We start from the raw sequence: 19,652 nt of genomic DNA on the forward strand, positions 1-19,652 counted from the left end.
TTAAAAAAAAAAAAAAAAAAGATTTCCTCCTGCCTTATCTTTAAAAAAAAAAAATCTGTTAAAAAACATTTTACCTTGGGGCACCTGGGTGGCTCAGTAGGTTAAGCCTTTGCCTTTGGCTCAGGTCATGATCTCAGGGTCCTGGGATTGAGCCCCACATGATCTCAGCGCGGACTCTCTGCTCAGCAGGGAGTCTGCTCCCCTTCCCCCCGCACCCCCGCCACCTGCTGTGATCTCTGTCAGTCAAATAAGTAAAATCTTAAAAAGAAAAAAAAGGTTTACCTTGAATCTAATCAAGCCTTAAGATCACAATCATCGCACTTTCCTGTAAAGGGCTGTATTGGCTTTTGGAACTGTACATTCCCTGTCACTAAAGAAAGCTGCCCTAGGCTGTATGTAAATGAACGGGTGTGGCCATGTTCCAATAAAACTTTATGTACAAAAGCAGGTGGCAAGCCTGCTCTAGAATGCAAGAGACTAAAAGAACAAAACAACCATGTGCCACCCGTGAACAAATCTTGATTGGATCCTAGTTTGAAAAAAAAAATAGCTATAAAAGATGTTTTAGGGCTGAGCAGGAAATTTAGGGATGCCTACTGAAAGATATTAAATACGAAGTAACAACTGTTTGTTTTCATAGGTGCGCGGTTACGTTCGAGAATAACTTTATTCCCGAAAAGCCGTCTCCCGATGTATTTTGGCGGTGAGGAGTCTTGACATCACCAGAGTCAAAATGAGGACGAGGCAAGTTAGGCCAGTTCACTCCAGTGCAGGGTCAGATCCCATCTTTAATTTAAAATGTTGATATTTTGTTCAGGATGCATTTTTTAAATTCATTTTGAGTTTTTTTAAAGAATAGTAATAAAATATCACTTACTTTGATTGCTACACCCTTAAAGCCTTCAGCCCCTGAGGGGCACCTGGGTGGCTCAGTTGGTTAGGCGTCTGACTCTTGCTTTTAGCTCAGTTCATGATCTCAGGCTCGTGGGACCGAGACATGTGTTGGGTTCCACGCGGAATGTGGAGCCTGATTGGTATTTTCCCCTTCTCCCTCTGTCCCTCCCCCCCAGCCCTCGTGGGCACTCTCTCTCTCTTTCATGCAAAAGGAAAAAAAAGCTTTGTGCCTGAGATGAGTGCCTCAGTACTCTCATCCAGTCTGGCTCTTACTTTGAAATGTTTTAGCGGAAGATTGACAGTGATCAGGCAAATGTTAGAAATAAGCCCTAAACTTAAAGATACAGAAAACAGATTGGGGGGGGGGCGGTTACCAGAGGCAGGGGAATAGGGTTGGTGGGGAAAATGGGTGAAGGTGGTCAAAAGTTATAAGAGAAATCCAGTTATAAGACAAGTAAGTTCTGGAGATGTCATGTCCAGCACGGTGAGTGTGGTTAGTAATACTGTAAGGTATATTTGAAAGTCACTAAGAATAGATCTTAGAAGTTCTCATCACGAGGGCATCACGAGGGGCAGCTGGCTGGCTTAGTGGGTGAAGCATGTGACTCCTGATCTCCGGGTCATGAGTCTGAGCCCCATGTTGGGTGTAGCGATTACCTAAATCAATAAATCTTTTAAAAAAATAAATAAAATCTTAAAATCTTAAAAAAAAAAAAGTTGTCATCACAGGAAAAAAAAGGTGTAACTATGTGTGGTGCTGGATGTTAACTAGATTTATTGTGGTTATTGTTTTGTGATATATGCAAATATTAAATCTTTCTGTCATATACCAGAAACTGATAAAGTGTTATATGTTAATTATATCTCAATTTTAAAAAGTCTCAGGGATCTCATATATACTGCAACTAGAAGGTTGTATATTCCACTCATCTCGGGACTGTCCAATTTTTTTTTTCAGCTGTCAGGAGTAATCTTTTTTTTTTTTTTAAGATTTTATTTATTTATTTGACAGACAGAGATCACAAGTAGGCAGAGAGGCAGGCAGAGAGAGAGGAGGAAGTAGGCTCCCCGCTGAGCAGAGAGCCCGATGTGGGGCCCGATCCCAGGACCCTGGGATCATGACCTGAGTCGAAGGCAGAGGCTTTAACGCACCGAGCCACCCAGGTGCCCCAGGGGTAATCTTTTAAAGTCCCACCTTTTCCTCTCAAAAGCATCCCAATTCGGATGCTCCATGACACGGTCCTGCTTTGTGTAGGACAGTGAGGCGGGGATTTTGATAATCTTGCTTTCATCCTGGCCCCGCCAGGGCTGGAGACTTCCGGCTAAGTCACTCATTAAAGTACAGAGCTTGTCAAACATTCTTAGCAACCCAACTTCTTTCTCGAATGAGAGCTCGCTGCAAAAAACTCCAACAGAACAATTCAGAGTTGCATTTTATTAGTAAAATTTCTCTCCTCCGTTCAAAGTAGTATTTACTACAAGCCATGGATTCTCACTGAGGTTGTTGAGATGGACACACACATTTTAAACCCGAAGTTTTAGCTGAAATCTTACTCTGTCACAATGTCCACTTTCTTGCTGCATTGGGCAAAGCTCCCATTTCACTGAGGGGTGGTCCCAAAGAGTAGCTTTCCTCAAGAGCTCCCATCAAAATCTCAGTTAAATGAAGATGGCAGGAGAATCCTAAGTTAGTCCAGTATCCTAAAACCCGCTGCCTCATCCAGCTGGCCATGCATTTTAAAATTACAATTTAAAATATTTTTTTCAAAATGGAATTTGATGCTAACATCTGCAGAACTGCCAAAGCCTCCCTGGGAACCCTAGTTTGGGAAATGACTGAAGAAGTCAATAGGGTCACACCTCGCTTCGAAGCCTCTGTTTCTAAGGTTGTTTTTCTAAAACTGTCTGGAAGCCAACAGAGGGGAGAGGGAATAGCACCTTGAAGTTTGGACTTTCCTATTTATGGTGAAAGCCCCAGAAGCAAGGGCGGGGGGGCTTTTGGAAGGCTACGGGCAAAGAAGAAAGATCCATTTCAGTGAAACAGAATCAGTTCCTCTGTTGAACTTGGGGAGAGTAGAGATGGTCGAAAAGCTCAGCAAAGAGATGTTGGTGACTTTTTCTGTCCACTTCCGAGAGCTTCCAGTTTTTTAGATAAAAGACCATCTTTATCCTCAAAGTTGGGGAACCAGGGAGTAGGGATAGAAGAACTAAAATAGATTTCTTGTTTTCATGCTGGTTTGGGTCATGAAGTTGCCTCCTGAACTAGAGACACATAGGCTAAATGTGCCTGTGGATGTAAATTTGAGACAATCGCCAACTTCTAAGAGTGGGAACATTTTGCATAACAGTCTGGGTTTCCGACTTTGCTTACAACAGCAGGTAGCTCTTCCCGCTTTTCCCCATGGCTATTCTGAGGTGGAGTCGGGGTGCCCATATCCACCCAGGGCAGAACACACATCCTCCACGTGGTCCAGGGTCTCCTTTATTCTCGACTGTTCCCCCAGGTGCATGGCAATCACCTAGATTACTTGCTGGCCCCATGGACATTGGACTTGTCACCTATGGAATGGTCATGCTTCTGAGACTAAAATCAGAGGGAAGTGGATAAACAGGATAGGGACAGGATGTCTCCTGGTTCTCATTTCCCAGAGCTCTTGCGCCTGAGGCTTGACCAAATCACAGCTACCTACCAAGGCTCAGTTTCCTCATCTAGAACGGATATGGATACTCCCACTCTCGCTGAAGTATGGGCTATGATAGAGATCAGAAAATAGCACCTGATGCTTTATAAATTATAAAGCTCTGTGGTCTACATCTGTGGTTTGATCAGTCTCACATCCCTCCATCCTCCCGCTGCCTTGTACCAGCACCCTAGGTCCCCTCCCAGGCTTAGCCTCTCCCAAGCTCCGGCAATCTGGGTGGATGCTACTGACTCCATCCTTAGCTCTGGTGAGCACTGGGTCAGATGGGCCCATCACAGCACTGCATTCTCCCAGAGACAGGTGCAGAAGCTCACTGGGGCCCATAGAATCAGGGCCAGTGCTTTGGTTCAGACGGCTGGCAACAGGGAAGGTCTCTTTTCTACTGACCTTGGCTGTCATGTTGTTGACCTGTGGGTAGCTGGTCTTTGACTACAGCCAAAAAGGAGAGAAGAATGGAAGGGTGGTGAGAAACAGGGTTTGAGTTATATAACCTGATGCTTTGGGTCCAGATATACATCAGCACATACATACTCTTTGCATCAACCAGACTGAATGGGGCTAACTCACTGGAGTCCCATGACTTTTGGGAGTTCTACACTAGCAGGCAGACTTGGGAGCGTTTGTTCGATTTGCACTCATTTCCCCGGGCACTTGCTGATCTCAAGTCCTGGAGTGTTCCGGCAGCAGCTGCCAGCTCTTCTCTCTGTCTGGATTTGACCTTCCACACCGCCTTCTTGAAGTTCTTGAGAGGGTCCTGCTGTGACGTTCTCGACGAAGGGCACTGGAAACGCTCACGGATGAGATAGCCGTGTCTAGTGGGGGCGATGAAGCCATTGGAAGTTGGGATGATCCTGTTCACCACAGCGTGGACAAACTGGACAGCCAGCAGAGTGCCTTTTGGGGGTGGAGGGCAGGGCACTAATGAGAAAGTAGGGGCTACAGAGATCCGATCTCACCCACTGGAGAGTTGGCTGCATGGGGTCAAATCCTTCCTATGCCCCTTACTAGCTTACACACACATTCTAAACTCTTGGAGCCCCTCTTGCTTCCTCTGCAATATGGGGATGACAACTAAACCCACCTGCAGAGGGGAATTCCAAGATCTGAAAAGGTCACAGATGTCACGTGCTTTAGTATTAGTTTTAGCCCAGAGTGAACTCGGTAAATATTATTAGTGGAGCAGGAGAGATTGTGAAGCAACCGAGGAGGGGCCTTTAAGGCCACAGTCCACAGATCTCAGCTTCTGAACCACCTGTGACTTTTTGCCAGACATCTTTGCCATCAAATAGTAGACTACAATCTATTTGATTGCACTGTATTTTATTACAATGTATTCGAATCTACCCAATACTCATTCACTCACTTGCTTTGTGGCCTTGGACAAATCTCTTAATGTCCCTGAATGTCAGCATCTTCACTTGGGCACCTATCCCCCTTCCAGTGTCATAAGGGTTCCGTTCTCTATAGAAGACCAGGTAGGAGAGTGACGAGGGTGACCATGGGGACCAGGCAGACCAGCTGCAAACCACTGGGTACCAGTTACTCATTGTGTGACTTTGGGTAAGTCACCCTATCTCACAGAGCCTCAATCTTTGCTCTGCAAAATGAGCTGGCTGTCGAGAGAATTAAATAGCTTAGTGACAGTACCCAATACACAAAAAATGTTCACCCTTATTAATATGCCTCGAAAGTAGTACTGAGCAGACCCAGAAATGTGGGGTTTTCAAAGCAGTTGGTCTTAAGCAAGCTGCCCCTATCATTTATAGAGCGTAGGGCAAGAGAAGGAATCGGGGCCCATATCCTATAAGGTATAATATGTAAATGTTGCAAAGCTAGCTAATAAACTATTAAGTGAAATTTTCTCTATCATCCTTCACTGATGGATGTACCTTCAGAACCACCTGGAAGGTCATGCTTGGGTGGGGAATTGTAAGGCTTTTCAGTCCCACTATAGAATGTAATGGTGTGGGAGGGCCAGTCCCAGCTCTGAGCAGCTTGCTCTCCTTCTCTTCCCATACCCAGCTGTGTCCTTCACTCCTAAGGGCCTGACACATATGCATCCAGACCACCTACCCAGCTCATGCACCCAGACTCCATGCTTATCACCCCATGGTCAACCCCCAAGGCTAGGGATGCTCATACTAGGGAAGACAGTCCACCCTTGAGAGGATGAGCCTGGGGAAGAGGACTCTCCAGGCCCTGAAGAGGACACCATCCCAGGCGGGGAGAATGTTTCAGGGTTCCAGGTACCATGGGTCTAGAAGAGGAGATGTAGCTCCAGGGGGGGCTGTCCCTTTGACTTGCAGACACCTCTCTCTAGGTAGCTCCCTCCCAGCTTGGGAAGGCCAGGGCAGGGCTCTGCAACACCCAGAGCCCAACACAAGGCCTCCTTCTCCAGATCTAAGCTCAGTCTTGCCCCTGAAGCAAAATGACTCACCGTCTAGCACACTCCAGACGATGATGGAGCGATCCTTCAAGCCCGCATACACATACTTGTCATCCATGGAGAAGCAGAGACACTGGACTCCCCTACAGTAAGAATTCTGTAGAAAAAGACGATGTGATCTGGAGTGCAACTGAGATACCCAGGAGACCCACTGAAAGGCATTTGTGTCAGAAGCCAGGCATGCAAGCCTCCCATGGGGATGGATCCAACGGAACCCTGGAGACATGGATATATTCCATCACCAAGATTCTAGGACCAAAACACATTTGCATAGGGATTGGACTAAGAGGTCTGCAGACAGTTTGCCCTGGAGAGCAGGAATTACTGGATTTAATTTCCTAAGTGACCTCAATTCTCTAAGCATCAGCTATCATGGTCTTTAGTTAAAGGCTATATGCTAAATGCATCCTAGTTTGGATCCTAGACCAGGAAAAGGAAATGCACTGAAAAAATAGTATGATCCCAGTGAAGTTGGTAGCTTAGTCAACAATCCAGTCCCATGGTAATTTCTTGGTTTTGGCAAATCTGCTTGAGTTATATAAGGTGATAACATCGGGGAAGCTGGGTGAGGAGGAAGTAGAGGGGAACCCCTGTACTATCTTTATGACTTCTTTGTAGATCTGAAAATCATTCCTGAATTAAGTTCATTTAAAAAAAAATGGGGGGGGGAGGCTGTGCTCGGGTGGCTCAGTCAGTTAAGCCTCCAACTCTTGATCTCAGCTCAGGGCTTGATCTCAGTCAAACTCACGACTGTGAGTTTAAGCCCACGTTGGGCTCCATGCTGGACACAGAGCCTGCTTAAAAATGACAACAAAAACAAAAACAGAAAGCTAGGTGTGTTTGACTGCTATGGTCACATTTCCCATTTCAGTGAAATAGAAGTTTACTGACAGCCCTGTATTATAGTGGATTCATTAAAAAAAAGGTCAGATGGGATGAAGGCCTTTTAAGACAAAACTCTATATACTCTCTTCTCTTAGTTACAAGATCATCTCCTTATGTTTATGAATAATGTTCACATCTTGCAACCAAAAGTGCGGCCTTTGTGCCGACCGTTGAAAAACCGGAATAATAACACCAGCCTTACGAGGGCGTTGAGAAGATTAAACTCTTGGATGATATTTTAATATGTGTTTTTATATACTATATGGATATATTTATGACAGCCCCTGATTCTACGGATACAAACAGCCATCACAGCTCCTTGTGAGATGGGTAATGTGGACTCCTGCACACTTCTTAGGTTAAGGAGTCAGTTACTTGTTTCTGCCTTCCTTCATAGCTGCTATTCCTTCTGTCTAGAAAGCCCGTACACCAGACTTAGTTTACCTTCTTCTTCCTTTTTTTCTTTTAAAGCTTATTTATTTATCATCTCTACACCCAACATGGGGCTCGAACTCGCGACCCTGAGATCAAGCGTCACATGCTCTTCCGAATGAGCCAGCCGGGTGCTACGAGACTTGTTTGACCTTCCTAAATAGCAGCCCATGCCTCTCTACTCTGTTTACCTCGCCATTTTCTCAAAGTTCTTGTCACTCCACAGCCCATCATGTATGTGCTCTATTGCTTTTATCTTTTTTAAAAGATTTTATTTATTTATTTGAGAGAGAGAGGGAGAGTGCAGGTGGTGGAGAGGGGCAGGGAGCTGGCTGTGGGGCTCGATCCCAGGACCCTAGGATCATCCTGGGATCATGACCTGAGCTAAAGGCAGCTTCTTAACTGACTGAGCCCCTCCTCCAGGTGTCCTGCTTTGTTTTTATTCTACAAACATTTGTGGAGCCCCGAGGACATGTCAGGAGCTCTCCTAGGGATGGGGGCCACCTCAGGAAGCAGAACACAAGAAGATCCTGTCATCCCGGAGCTCACCCTGTGTCCCCTCTGACAACGTGGCTCTAAGAGGCGGGACAGCATGGACCCTGGCTATGGCTGGAAAGGGGCCTGTCACAGACAAGGCAATCAAAACCGTTGGACGCAAGAATGGCAGTCAGGATTAGGGTAAGGAGGGTGAGGCAGGGGTGTGCCGGGCAGGACTTGATCCTGTCTTTATTTAAAATGATATTTTTGGGGCACCTGCGTGGTTCAGTCGGTTGAGCATCTGCCTTCAGCTGAGGTCGTGATCTCAAGGTCCTGGGAAAGAACCTAGCATCGTTGTCGATGGGTTCCCTGCTTCTCCCTCTCTCTCTGCCCCTCCTCCCTGCCCTTTCTCCCTCTAAACAAATAAACAAAATCTTTTAAAAAATGATATTTTGTTCTTTGGGAATTTTTTGCATTTCTTCAGATTTTGGTAAACATTGCATTAAAATCGCATCTCTCTTAATGGCTGAGTCTTTTGGTGTCCCTTAAACTCTGCCCCCCAAGGGGAGTGTCTCTCCTTGGCCTCACCCCACTCCAGACCTCAGGCAATGGTCCTTGATGTGCATTTAACCCAGGACGCCTGTCCTCAGCTCTCTAATGCCAGGACCTCGCATCATGCCGTGTGGGGGCCACGCACCGTGTAGTTCATCTGGAATGTCCACTTGCAAGCCTGCAGGTCCCAGAGACACAGCAGGGCTTCCTCAGACCCGCTGACCGCGAGCTGCTCCCTGTGGCTGACCTGCATACAGGTGACCCGACTCCCGTGGGCCTCCAGAGGGAACACTTTGGAATTCACACACTCATAAAGGAAGAGGTCACCGTTGGTCATGCCGTAGATGACGCGGTAGTCGGCCAGCACGGCCACGCTGGATATGGTCTCAGGCAGCTGGGTGTAGAAGGTGTAGGTTGGCCCGTCGATGACCGGACAGGGATCCCCGGGGCTGAGGTCCAGCACCAGGACGATGCTGTCATAGGCGATGGCCAGGCGCTCCTCGCCTTGACTAAGGGCCATGCAGTTGATGGCTTTCCGGGCCTCGGGAGGGGGGATGCACATCACATCCTGTCTGGAGTTCAGGGGGAACACCAGCACCACCCCCGAGACGAGGCCGGTGAAGAGGAGATTGGCCTGCTGGGCAACCTCCAGACACCTGACCTCATTGGACGTGTCCAGGGCGTCTTGTTCCTCCCCTGCCACAGAGAGAAGACCACATTAAGAACAGTTCAGAGGGAGGCTCATGCCACGGTTTTCCTATCTTTAAGCATTTTATTTTATTTTATTTTATTTATTTTTTTTTAAAGATTTTATTTATTAATTTGACAGAGAGAAATCACAAGTAGACGGAGAGGCAGCCAGAGAGAGAGAGAGAGGGAAGCAGGCTCTCCGCTGAGCAGAGCGCCCGATGCGGGACTCGATCCCAGGACTCTGAGATCATGACCTGAGCCGAAGGCAGCGGCTTAACCCACCCAGGCGCCCCTATCTTTAAGCATTTTAAAAACTGCTTTCATGATCCATTCTCCCCAGCTTCTCCGCTGCAATTCCCCTGCCTCCACTCCTGTCTTCCTGTCTCCTCACCGCCCTGCCTAACACCTTCTGAGATTTTCCACTCCCCATCGGGACAGATGGACAAAGGGACACGCAGGACCCCTCATCCCAGCCCTTTATAAATGCCTGGAAAGGGTCACAGACTAAACATCTGGCCTTGTGAGCTCTATGAACTCTGAGTGCAAGTTTGTAACCCTATTAGACAATCTGCACCCTTCTCTCTCCAGCCCCACTGTACCCCTACCTCTGTGCCCGGCTTCACCCCGTGCCTAGCGGGCAGGCACCTCCAACGTGGTAACCTCATCTGTCTTGCTCACAGCCAACCCCAGAGCCCAGCTCCACGGCTGGCACTAACCAAAGATCTGCCAAACCCATGAACACAGGAACGTGAGAGTGAATCTCTTTTCTCCCTTGTTAATGATTTTAATTCCTTGTTAATGATTTTATCATTACCGTGGAGATTACGGCAGACACATCAGTGACATGCCCTGACCCCCCCTATACCAGTCAGGGCACCCAGCCCCAAGGCTGCCCACTGCTGTTGGGGCAAGGGAGCCCCTCATCTCAAAATGTTTGGGGAGCTGTCCCCAAACCAGAATGGCCCCCTGGGGATCAGGCTGAGCACACTTCTTTGTTCAGTCCTCCCCTGCCCCTGCCTGCTTCCCTCACTCCCTCTCGGGTTTCTCTAGGAGCTCCCCTCAACACACCCCTTGGGCAAATGTCCCCATCCTGTGCCGTTTCCGGGAAACCGGAACTAACGTAGAGATGGACAACCAGGTGGTCAGTTACCCACATGCTAGAAAATTTTTAAAGTCCAGTCCTGATCTATGTTAATCACTTTCAACCTGACTGGAATTTGGGGGTTCTTATGGACTGAGTAAGTCCCCCCTCATGTGATGGTGTTGGGAGGTGATGGAGGCATGAGGCAGAGTCCCCACGGCGGGATCAGTGTCTTTATACAAGGCACTGGGGAGCTAGCTTCCTTCTCTGTGCTCCTGTGAGGACATAAGAAGAAAGGGGCCATCAGCAACCAGGAAGACAGCTGTCACCAGACACCAGTCTGCCTGGGCCTTGGCCTTGGCCTTGGCCTTTCCAGCCTCCAGAACTGTAAGAAATTAATGTCAATTTTTTAAACCACCCCAGCTATGGTGTTCAGTTCTGGTAGCCCAAGCAGACCAAGGCAGGGGCTCTACCTCTTCCCTGCACGAATGACCAGGCTTCTATCTTACCCACCTTCCGCTGAGTCCCAAATGGTGACTTTGTTCTTGTCCCCAATCTTGGGGAAGTAAATGTAGCCCCCATTGTGTGACACTGCTGTGAGGCCGGTGCGATCCAGGAACGGGGTGCAGGCCCTCGGTTTCTGAAGGTAGGTGAGATCCCAGACTTTAAAAGACGAGGACTGCTGGGAAGCAGATGCCACCAAGGCCCCACCCCAGGCCAGCAGGCTCACAGGGGCTCCGACACCTTCCAGAATGTCCAGCAGGGTTCCCTGTTCCGACAGACTCCACACCTGTGGATAGACAGCAGATGGCCAAAGCTGACTTCTTCCTTCTGCTTGTCCTAGCTCAGAAACAGGCATAAGCCTATCTGTGCACCTAAGGTGGAGTCTCAGGCTGTAGTCCGAGGGCCTTCACCAGCCCCTCAAACTTCCCCACACCTCACCAATCTGCTACCACAGCAATTCTCAAAGTAAGATCCAGGGAACCCCTGGAAGTTACCTCCAGGCATCTTCAGGAAACAGTGCAAAGGCAAAACTGTTTTCATGCAAATTTAAGAAGTTATTTGTCACTTCTACTCTCTTCCCCTCATGAGTGAGTCCTAGAGTTTTCTAGAAGTTACAGGACGTGTGATATCACAACAGATAGGAGAACGCAGAATCAAATATGAGAAGCCAATTCATCATCCACTAAGTCAGGCATGAAAGAGATTTGTCCAAATGTGCAACAATGACACTCTTGCCATGAGCTGTTTTGTTTGTTTCAGAAACTATACTTATATTCATGGAAGTCTGTCATTAACACTGACATGTAATATTCATGAGTCGATAGTGTTTTTGGATTTCCCCATTTCTAATTTTTTTAATTTTTAATTTTTAATAAACATATAATATATTATTATATATATTTAATATATATATTAAATATAATAAATATATATATATTTTTTTATCCCCAGGGGTACAGGTCTGTGAATCGCCAGGTTTACACACTTCACAGCACTCACCACAGCACATACCCTTCCCAATGTCCATAACCCCTCCCCCCAGCAACCGTCAGTTTGTTTTGTGAGATTAAGAGTCACTTATGGTTTGTCTCCCTCCCAACCCATTTCTAGTTTTTAACATAGTTAATTATCCATAAATACTAAATGCAACGGGGGATCCTAGATTGGATCTTGGAATAAAGAAAAAAAAGGACATTGGTGGGAAAGCTGGTGAAACCAGAACAGAATCTGCGGGTCAGTTAATAGCATTGTCTTAAGGTAAATCTTTCAGTTTGGATAGAGCTCGAGTGGCATGAGGTACTAGTATTAAGCAAGCTGGGTAAAGAGTAGGTACACATATATGGGGCCTCTCTTTGCTTTTTGGCAACGCTTCTGTAAATCCTAAAACTATTCCAAAATAAATCGTGTGTTAAAAATATATCAATCAAAATGCTATAACCCACATGAACAAAAGCCCTTCGGGGTCCTCAATAATCTTTAAGAATGTAAAGAGGTGGGGCACCTGGGTGGTTCGGTGGGGTAAAGCCTCTGCCTTCGGCTCAGGTCACGGTCCCAGGGTTGTGGGAACGAGTCCTGCATCGGGCTCTCTGCTCAGCAGGGAGCCTGCTTCCTGCCCGCCTCTCTCTGCCTGCCTCTCTGCCTACTTGTGATCTCTATCTGTCAAATAAATAAGTAAAATCTTAAAAAAAAAAAAAAAAAAAAAGAACGTAAAGAGGTTCTAGGGCCAGAATGTTGGAGAACTGCTACTTTCTTTTTTTTTTTTTTTTTTTTTTTTAGAGAGAGAGAGCACGTGTGTGCACATGTGAGCACGAGGTGGTGGGGAGGGGCAGAGGAAGAGAGAGAGAAGCCTCGGAGAGACACTCTGTTGAGTATAAGGCCCCACATGGGGCTCGATCTCAAGACCCTAAGACCATGACCTGAGCCGAAATCAAGAGTCAAAGGCTTAACCAACAGAGCCACCCAGGCGCTCTGAGAACTGCCATTTTATTACGTGCCTCTCTCAACAGCCTGAGAACTTTGAGCTCAATGGGAATTTTCTTCCAAGTTCGGTGGGAAGGCTATATCCTTTGCGAACATTTCGGTGGGATTCCTCCCCCATATCCTCCCAATGACCTTCCCTGTTCTGCCTGCATGAGTTTTTGTCTCTCTATTTTGAAGCCAAGAGACGCCTAAGGAATCATACTTTCTGTTCCAGAGGCGGAGTGAGAACGACCCCTCACCTGAATGAGCGCATCCCGGGACCCAGTAATAATCAGGTTGTTCTTGGGACCAAAACCAGCTGTCTCCACCATGTCCTCGTGTTCAAGGTCAGTGGCCATGAATCGATGAAACCCCTGTGAGTCGGCCAAGAATATCCGCACAGATCTTCCAAACCCTGAAACGGAAGGCATGGGATTGTCCCATTCATTCCTGGAGGAGCTCGACAGTCATTCTGTTCAGCCAACAAAGATTTTTCTGAGCACCTGCCATGAGGCGGCGGAAGGAATACGGCGCAGAACAAGAGAGACATCGTCACCTTGCCTGTGGTCGCGGGGAGGGGGGCAGCTGACCACAGCGATCCATACGTTCACAGAAAACAGCCACATTATTTGTCATCACAAAACTGCTCGTTCCCAGAGGGCTGGGACTGCCTGTCTGGGCTGCTCAAGGCATCCCAGGACCCAGCACAAAGCTGGACATAAGGTAGAAAATGTTTTGCAGATGGAAAGGAAGGAGCGGGGGAGACAGGAAGGGTAAGAGAGCAGTTACAATGCGCGATGAGGACAATGCAGTCAGAGGGCTGGGTGCCGTACGGAACAATGACACAGAGACACACGTGGAGGAGGAGGCAATGTGAAGACGGCGACAGGGACTGGAGAGATGTGGCCACAAGTCAAAGAATCACAAGGCAGAAGCGAGAAGGTGCAAAAGAGAAAATTCTTCTCTGGAACCTTTGGAGGGAGCATGACCCCGTCCACATCTTGGTTTGGGATTTCTGGCCTCTAGAACTGTGAGAAAAGAGATTTCTGTTGTTGTCAAAGATACCACGTTTGCGTGGTCATTGGTTGCAGCAGCCACAGGACATTGGAGTGGACATTTGAGAGCGGGGCTAGCACCGGAAGAGTGGGAACGGCGGGAGATGACTGGGAGGTAGGAAAGGCCTGGGGATGTCTCAGGAGCAGCACAGAGACTCCTGTGGCAGGAGTGGTACGAAGGAGCAGGAGATGGGGGGGGGGGTTGCTAGATTTAACACAAAATAACACAAAACAAAAGACCCAACAGGACAGTTCAATTAAATTTGAAATTCAGATAAACAGTAAAATTCTGGTTCGTATAAGTGTATCTCAAATATTACATGGCATATTTTTATGCTGAAAACTTGATTTGTCGTGTATCTGAAATTTAACTGTATTCTGTATTCAGAATGGGCGTTCTGCATTTTCTCATGCGCCCCAGCCAAGGAGACTGGCTCCAGTGTGCTCCAGACACTGGCTGGGTGAATGCTTTGTTAAGAGGACCCCTGGCAGAGTGGGAAGTGGGCAAAGGCCTGGTTATGCAGCTCTTCCAGGGCCCGCAGCCCTGGGGGGTGATGGTGTGGGACACCGAGCTAGGCACCTGGCCCGCGCCAATCGTTTCTGTTTCCTGGAAACCCTGGAATCAGGTCAGCGCAGGAGAAGCTGGGGGCCGAGCGTCCGTTCTCCTGCCTCTCCAGGCCCTCCGTGGAATTGTTTCACTGAAGTCCACTTGAACCTGAGGCTCACACAGAAGGGTGTTACGGGAAACGGATCAGAGGCATCAGGATCGCTGCTATCCAAGGGCATCTGTGTTCCATTCTTGTGCGGGGTGTCAGAGATTTTGGTCGGCTGTGCAGGTGGTCAGCCTGTCTATATAACCCGCCCCCAGGAAGAATCCTGGACACCAAGGCAGGGTGGGCTTCCCTGGTTGGCAGGACCCTGTCGTCACACCCTGTTGCTGAGAGAAGTAGGCACCGTCCATGTACCTCCACGGGGAGGGGACACCAGGAAGCTCGTATCTGGTGCCTTCTCTGGGCTCCACGTGTCTCTATGTCTCTACCCTTTGTTGATCTTCATCTGTGTCCTTTGCCTCCAATAAATTGTGAGCACAAGACTTTCTGAATTCTTTGAACCTTGGCAAGTCACCAAACCTGACAGCGAGCTTGGGGACCCCTGAGCTGCAATTCCATTTATGACACTAAGAAATCCCTGCCTGATCTTAGCTGGGCTGGGATTGGGGTACCTCTCCTGAGCTACAGGTGGGTTCCCGACACTGTGGATAGGGGAACCTGCTCGGGCTCCCCCTCGTTGGCTGTTGGATAGAGCCACACTTGAGACCCACTGTGACAAGGTTCTAGGTCACTGAGGTCCTCAGTGGCTTTGGTCTTGGTCCTGATTCTATCTTGGGCTTCTACCCCACGTTTTTCTTTCTTCTGTCATTCCTATTCCCCATGCTGCATTTCACACATACTTATGCCACCTAAAATTCTTTTTTTTTTTTTTTTAGATTTGATTTATTTATTTGACACAGAGAGAGAGACAGGGAAAGCGGGAACACAAGCAGGGGGAGTGTGAGAAGGAGAAGCAGGCTTCCTGCTGAGCAGGGAGCCCGATGCAGGGCTCGGCCATGACCTGAGCTGAAGGCAGATGACCAATGACTAAGCCACTCAGGTGCTCCCCACCACCCACCTAAAATTCTTTTGGAAACAGGACGGAAGATGCATTACCGGTAGTCACCCATCAGTCAGCCTTGGAGTCTAAGTGTCTATCCATTCGACCTGTGCTCTCCATGCAGGTGTGGTCACCACGAGCCACGTGTGGCTCTTACTGTGGTCAATCCGAGTCGAGACGAACTGTCAGTGAACAACACAGGCCAGGTTTCATATCCCTGGCACAAGAATTTTTTAAACGTGAAATAGACCATTAATCATTTTTATATCAATGGGGTGCCTGGGTGGCTCAGTGGGTTAAGCCACTGCTTTCAGCTCAGGTCATGATCCTGGGGTCCTGGGATTGAGTCCCATATCTGGCTTCCCATGCTTTGTGCGGAGCCTGCTTCTCCCTCTCCCTTCCTCTCCCGCTGCTTGTGTTCTCTCTCTCTCTCTCTTTGTCAAATAAATAAATAAAATCTTTAAAAAATGATTTTTAGGGCGCCTGGGTGGCTCAGTGGGTTGGGCCTCTGCCTTTGGCTCGGGTCATGATCTCAGGGTCCTGGGATCGAGTCCCGTATCGGGCTCTCTGCTCATCGGAGAGCCTGCTTCCCCCCTCTCTCTGCCTCTCTGACTACTTATGATTTCTCTCTCTGTGTGTCAAATAAATAAATAAAATATTTTTAAAAAAATGATTTTTATATCGATTTCATGTTGAATTTTTGGGTGTGTTGGATTAAACAAGATCTGTTATTAACATGAATGACATCTATGTCTTTTTGCCTTTTTAAATAGGGGTATGAGAACATTCGGTTATAAATGTGGCTCATGTTTGTGGTTTGCTTTGCTGGACAGCACTGGTCTCCCACTGTCTTTGACCCTTGGCAAAGTTGTTATAGAAGTCAGGCTGGGGCATCTGCGGGGCTCAGTCAGTTAAGCATCTGCCTTTGGCTCAGGTCATGATCCCAGGGTCCTGGGATGGAGCCCTGTGTCGGGATCCCTGCTCCGTGGGGAGCCTGCTTCTCCCTCTGTTCCCTGCTTGTGCTCTCTCTCGCTGTCTCTGTTGTTATCTCTGTCTCTCTCTCAAACAAATAAATAAAATCTTTTTAAAAAATCAGGCTGATTATAGGGCATTGCAAATGCCCTGAGATTATGATGGTGGGTATATGTCATTACACGTCTGTCCAAACCCACAGAAGGTCCAACACCCAGAGTGAATGGTAAGGTAAGCCATGGACTCTGGGTGATGACGGTCTGTCGAGGGAGTTCATCATTTATAGCAAATGCACCACTGTGATGGGGGATGTTGATATCAGAGGAGGCTGAGCAGGGTGGGGTAGGGGGCATACGGGGGATCTCTGTACTTTCTGCTCAATTTGGCTGTGAACTCCAATCTGATTTTTCTTTTTTTTTAATTTATTGGGACGCCTGGGTGGCTCAGTTGGTTAAGCAGCTGCCTTCGGCTCAGGTCATGATCCCAGCGTCCTGGGATCGAGTCCCGCATCAGGCTCCTTGCTGAGCGGGGAGCCTGCTTCTCCCTCTGCCTCTGCCTGCCATTCTGTCTGCCTGTGCTCGCTCTCCCCCCCCCCCTCTGATAAATAAATAAAATCTTTAAAAAAATTTATTTATTTAAGTAATCTCTACACCTAAGATGGGGCTCAAACTTATAACCCTGAGATCAAGAGTCACACACTCCTCTAAAGGAACCAGCCAGGAGTCCCCCCTCCCCAAGCTGATCTTTTAAAAAAATAGTCTTAAAAAAATAATCAGGCTGAGGAGTTGGTCATCTGTGGGTTACCTCCTATGAAGCCTTCCCCGACTGCCTTAGACTCAAGAAGGGAACCCTGTCACACCCTCCCCTAACCCCTCATTCTTGGCTGGCCATCACACCAACCACTCTGCCCTGTGGCTGCCTTACTGTCTGCAAGCCTGGGAGCCCCTACAAGCAGGGGTCCCGTGGGCTGGCTCATCCTTGAGCACACCCCATCGGCTCACGCGGCACCCCTCCATCCCTGTCCCTATCTGGCAGGGATAACCACCGTCATCTCAAAGATACTGAACAGGGGTTGGCAAGCTACAGCCCGTGGGCCACAACTGGCCTGCCATCTCTTTTTGTATGACCCAGAAGCTCAGAAGACTTAGTTTCACAAAAATAAAAATATTCCTGTTTTGTGGCAGGTGAATATGATATGAAATCCACATTTCAGCCTCTGTAAACGGTGTCTGAGGGGCACACAGCCTCGCCCGCATAAGATAGAATCTGTGGCAGCTTTCATATAGGCTTGATTTGTGGCGAAAGAGACCACCAGGTCTGCAAAGCCAAGGTGTGCACTGTATGGCCCTCTGCAGAAAAGGTCTAGGACAGCCCCCAGCCCCCTTGTTCCCTCTGCTCCTCCAACAAAATCTGAAGCTGCCTCCTCATGGCTCCAAATAAGAGCTAGACGCTACCTGCTGCCAGAAGGGACTCGTCTTCAGAGAGTACCAGGAACCTCACAGCTTCCGGAAGCTTCTCCAGCAGGCTGTCTCCTTCAGGGGAAACCTGCGCAAAGTCAAGGATGTATATCAAGCATTTCCACAGAGTGAAGGGTCCAGGGTCAGGGACTTGGATGCAAGGCTCTGCCACTCACCAGCTTCGAAGCAAATGTCTCAGCCCTTGGGTGCCTTAGTTTCTTTATCTGTTAAATGGGCCATGATGCAGGACTACAGTATGGGGCCATCATGGGGGGGGGGCTCCCCCTTACCCTGCTCACAGTCAGCCCTCAAACCGTGGCAGCTAGTAGTGTTTTTGTTGATGCTGCTTTTGTAATCAACTCAGGGACCTGGAGAACATCCCAACACCTGTTTTCTGCCCCTGGGGGAGCTCTGGAGATCTCAGGTAAGATCGAAACACCAGTTTCTCCCCATTCCCGAGTGGCGGAACTCATTTAGTTTGGACCTAAGAGGATGGGTCATTCCTCAGTCCTGCAGCCCCAGGTCAGCTACTGATTTCTGAGCATCAGACAGCTACCAGCCTGCGAGCCAAAAACTTTATGCTCATTATCTCAGTGAAGGGCACAGATGGGACACATGGTGGGGGAGGGGCAAGAAAAGTGAGTTGTTTGCACCAATCCAAGCCAATATTTTAAAATATATATATATTTTAAATACATATAATATATAAAATATATATTTATAAATATAATATATATATATATATATTTGTTCACCTTTATTTAGCAGGGGTAGGAGCAAGTGAATTTCCTCATGGATGTTACTGCTGACTTTTTAAAAAACAAAAACAAAAACATGTGTTTTGGGGCACCTGGGTGGCTAAGCGTTTGGATTTGGCTCAGGTCATGATCTCAGGGTTCTAGGATCGAGCCTCTCATCGAGTTCTCTGCTCAGTGGGGAGTCTGCTTCTCCCTCTCCCACTCCCCCTGCTTGTGTGCTCTCTCTCCCTACCATCTTTTTTTGCACCATCCAGCAGACACTATTCTGCAAATTTGCTTTTTTTCTACTTTATGTGTCTGGGGCAGTAGTTCTCAAGGGGTGGGGAGGGCCATTTTGTGCCATCCCCGCCAGCTAAGGACAGCTGGCAATGTCTAGAGACATTTTTGGCAGGACCGAGTGCCAGCAACGACCCACAGTGGCCTGTCCCCAGGAAACACCAAGGCATGTTTCCTGAACCGCGCTGAGTTGCAAATCCCTCAATTAGGAAACCAAATGTCATTTAGGGAAAGATCAAAGGTGAAGTGGTTTCTCCCAATTTCTAGGACATCTGAGCACTTTGGAGCTGAGCCATGCAGGCATCACGTTCAGGAGAGGGACTTACCAAAGAGATGGAGCCCTTGCTAAACCCGGTCACCATCTTGCCTTGCTTCTGGACCGAGACCCCACAGGTTGGTGTTTCTTCTTTGACACTGGATAAATGTTGCCTCCCCTGAAGCGTTCCTGTGGCTGAGCTCCACAGACTGACCACGCCAGCCTCAGACACAGTCAGCAGCATGGCCCGGGAAGCAAGTACTCTGGTGCACATCCAGCGGTCAGAGACGTGTCCCAGGATACGGAAAACCAGCTCTGCCGTTTCTAGATTCCAAGCACTGATCTGAAGGAATCGTGGGAAGGAATAGAAATCTCAGCGTGAGACCTGGGTTGCAAGTTTTCCGGAGTCAGATGCAAAACGTGTGCTTTTTCATAGTACATGCATTTATTTTCAACACTCTTAGTTACAAAAAAAAAAAAAAAAGGCAGAGAGGGAGAGGAGGTGTCCTGAATTAGATCCTAGAGTAGCAAAAGGTCATTTGCAGAAAAACTGAGGAAATCTGAGTAAAGTCTGAGTGAGGTTGAGAGAACTTTAGCAATATTAAT

At 48.0% G+C, this 19,652-nt stretch overlaps 1 protein-coding gene across 1 annotated transcript in view; it reads right to left on the reverse strand.

Moving 5' to 3' along the window:
• Positions 1-2,314: 2,314 nt before the first annotated feature.
• Positions 2,315-19,652, reverse strand: part of NWD1 (NACHT and WD repeat domain containing 1) — a 62,559-nt gene continuing 45,221 nt past the window's right edge. The window contains exons 15-21 of the mRNA XM_004761070.3: positions 19,117-19,389; positions 17,754-17,844; positions 12,883-13,037; positions 10,673-10,949; positions 8,534-9,084; positions 6,034-6,139; positions 2,315-4,490 (exon numbers count right to left, since the gene is read on the reverse strand). Of these exons, the coding sequence (XP_004761127.2) occupies positions 4,189-4,490; positions 6,034-6,139; positions 8,534-9,084; positions 10,673-10,949; positions 12,883-13,037; positions 17,754-17,844; positions 19,117-19,389 (1,755 nt within the window). The 3' untranslated portion in view covers positions 2,315-4,188. The remainder of the gene's footprint in view (positions 4,491-6,033; positions 6,140-8,533; positions 9,085-10,672; positions 10,950-12,882; positions 13,038-17,753; positions 17,845-19,116; positions 19,390-19,652) is intronic.

The sequence above is a fragment of the Mustela putorius genome, unplaced genomic scaffold (genome assembly GCF_011764305.1).
Source record: "Mustela putorius furo isolate JIRA1106 unplaced genomic scaffold, ASM1176430v1.1 tig00000095_pilon_pilon_pilon, whole genome shotgun sequence".
In the NCBI taxonomy this organism is placed as follows: Eukaryota; Metazoa; Chordata; class Mammalia; order Carnivora; family Mustelidae; genus Mustela; species Mustela putorius.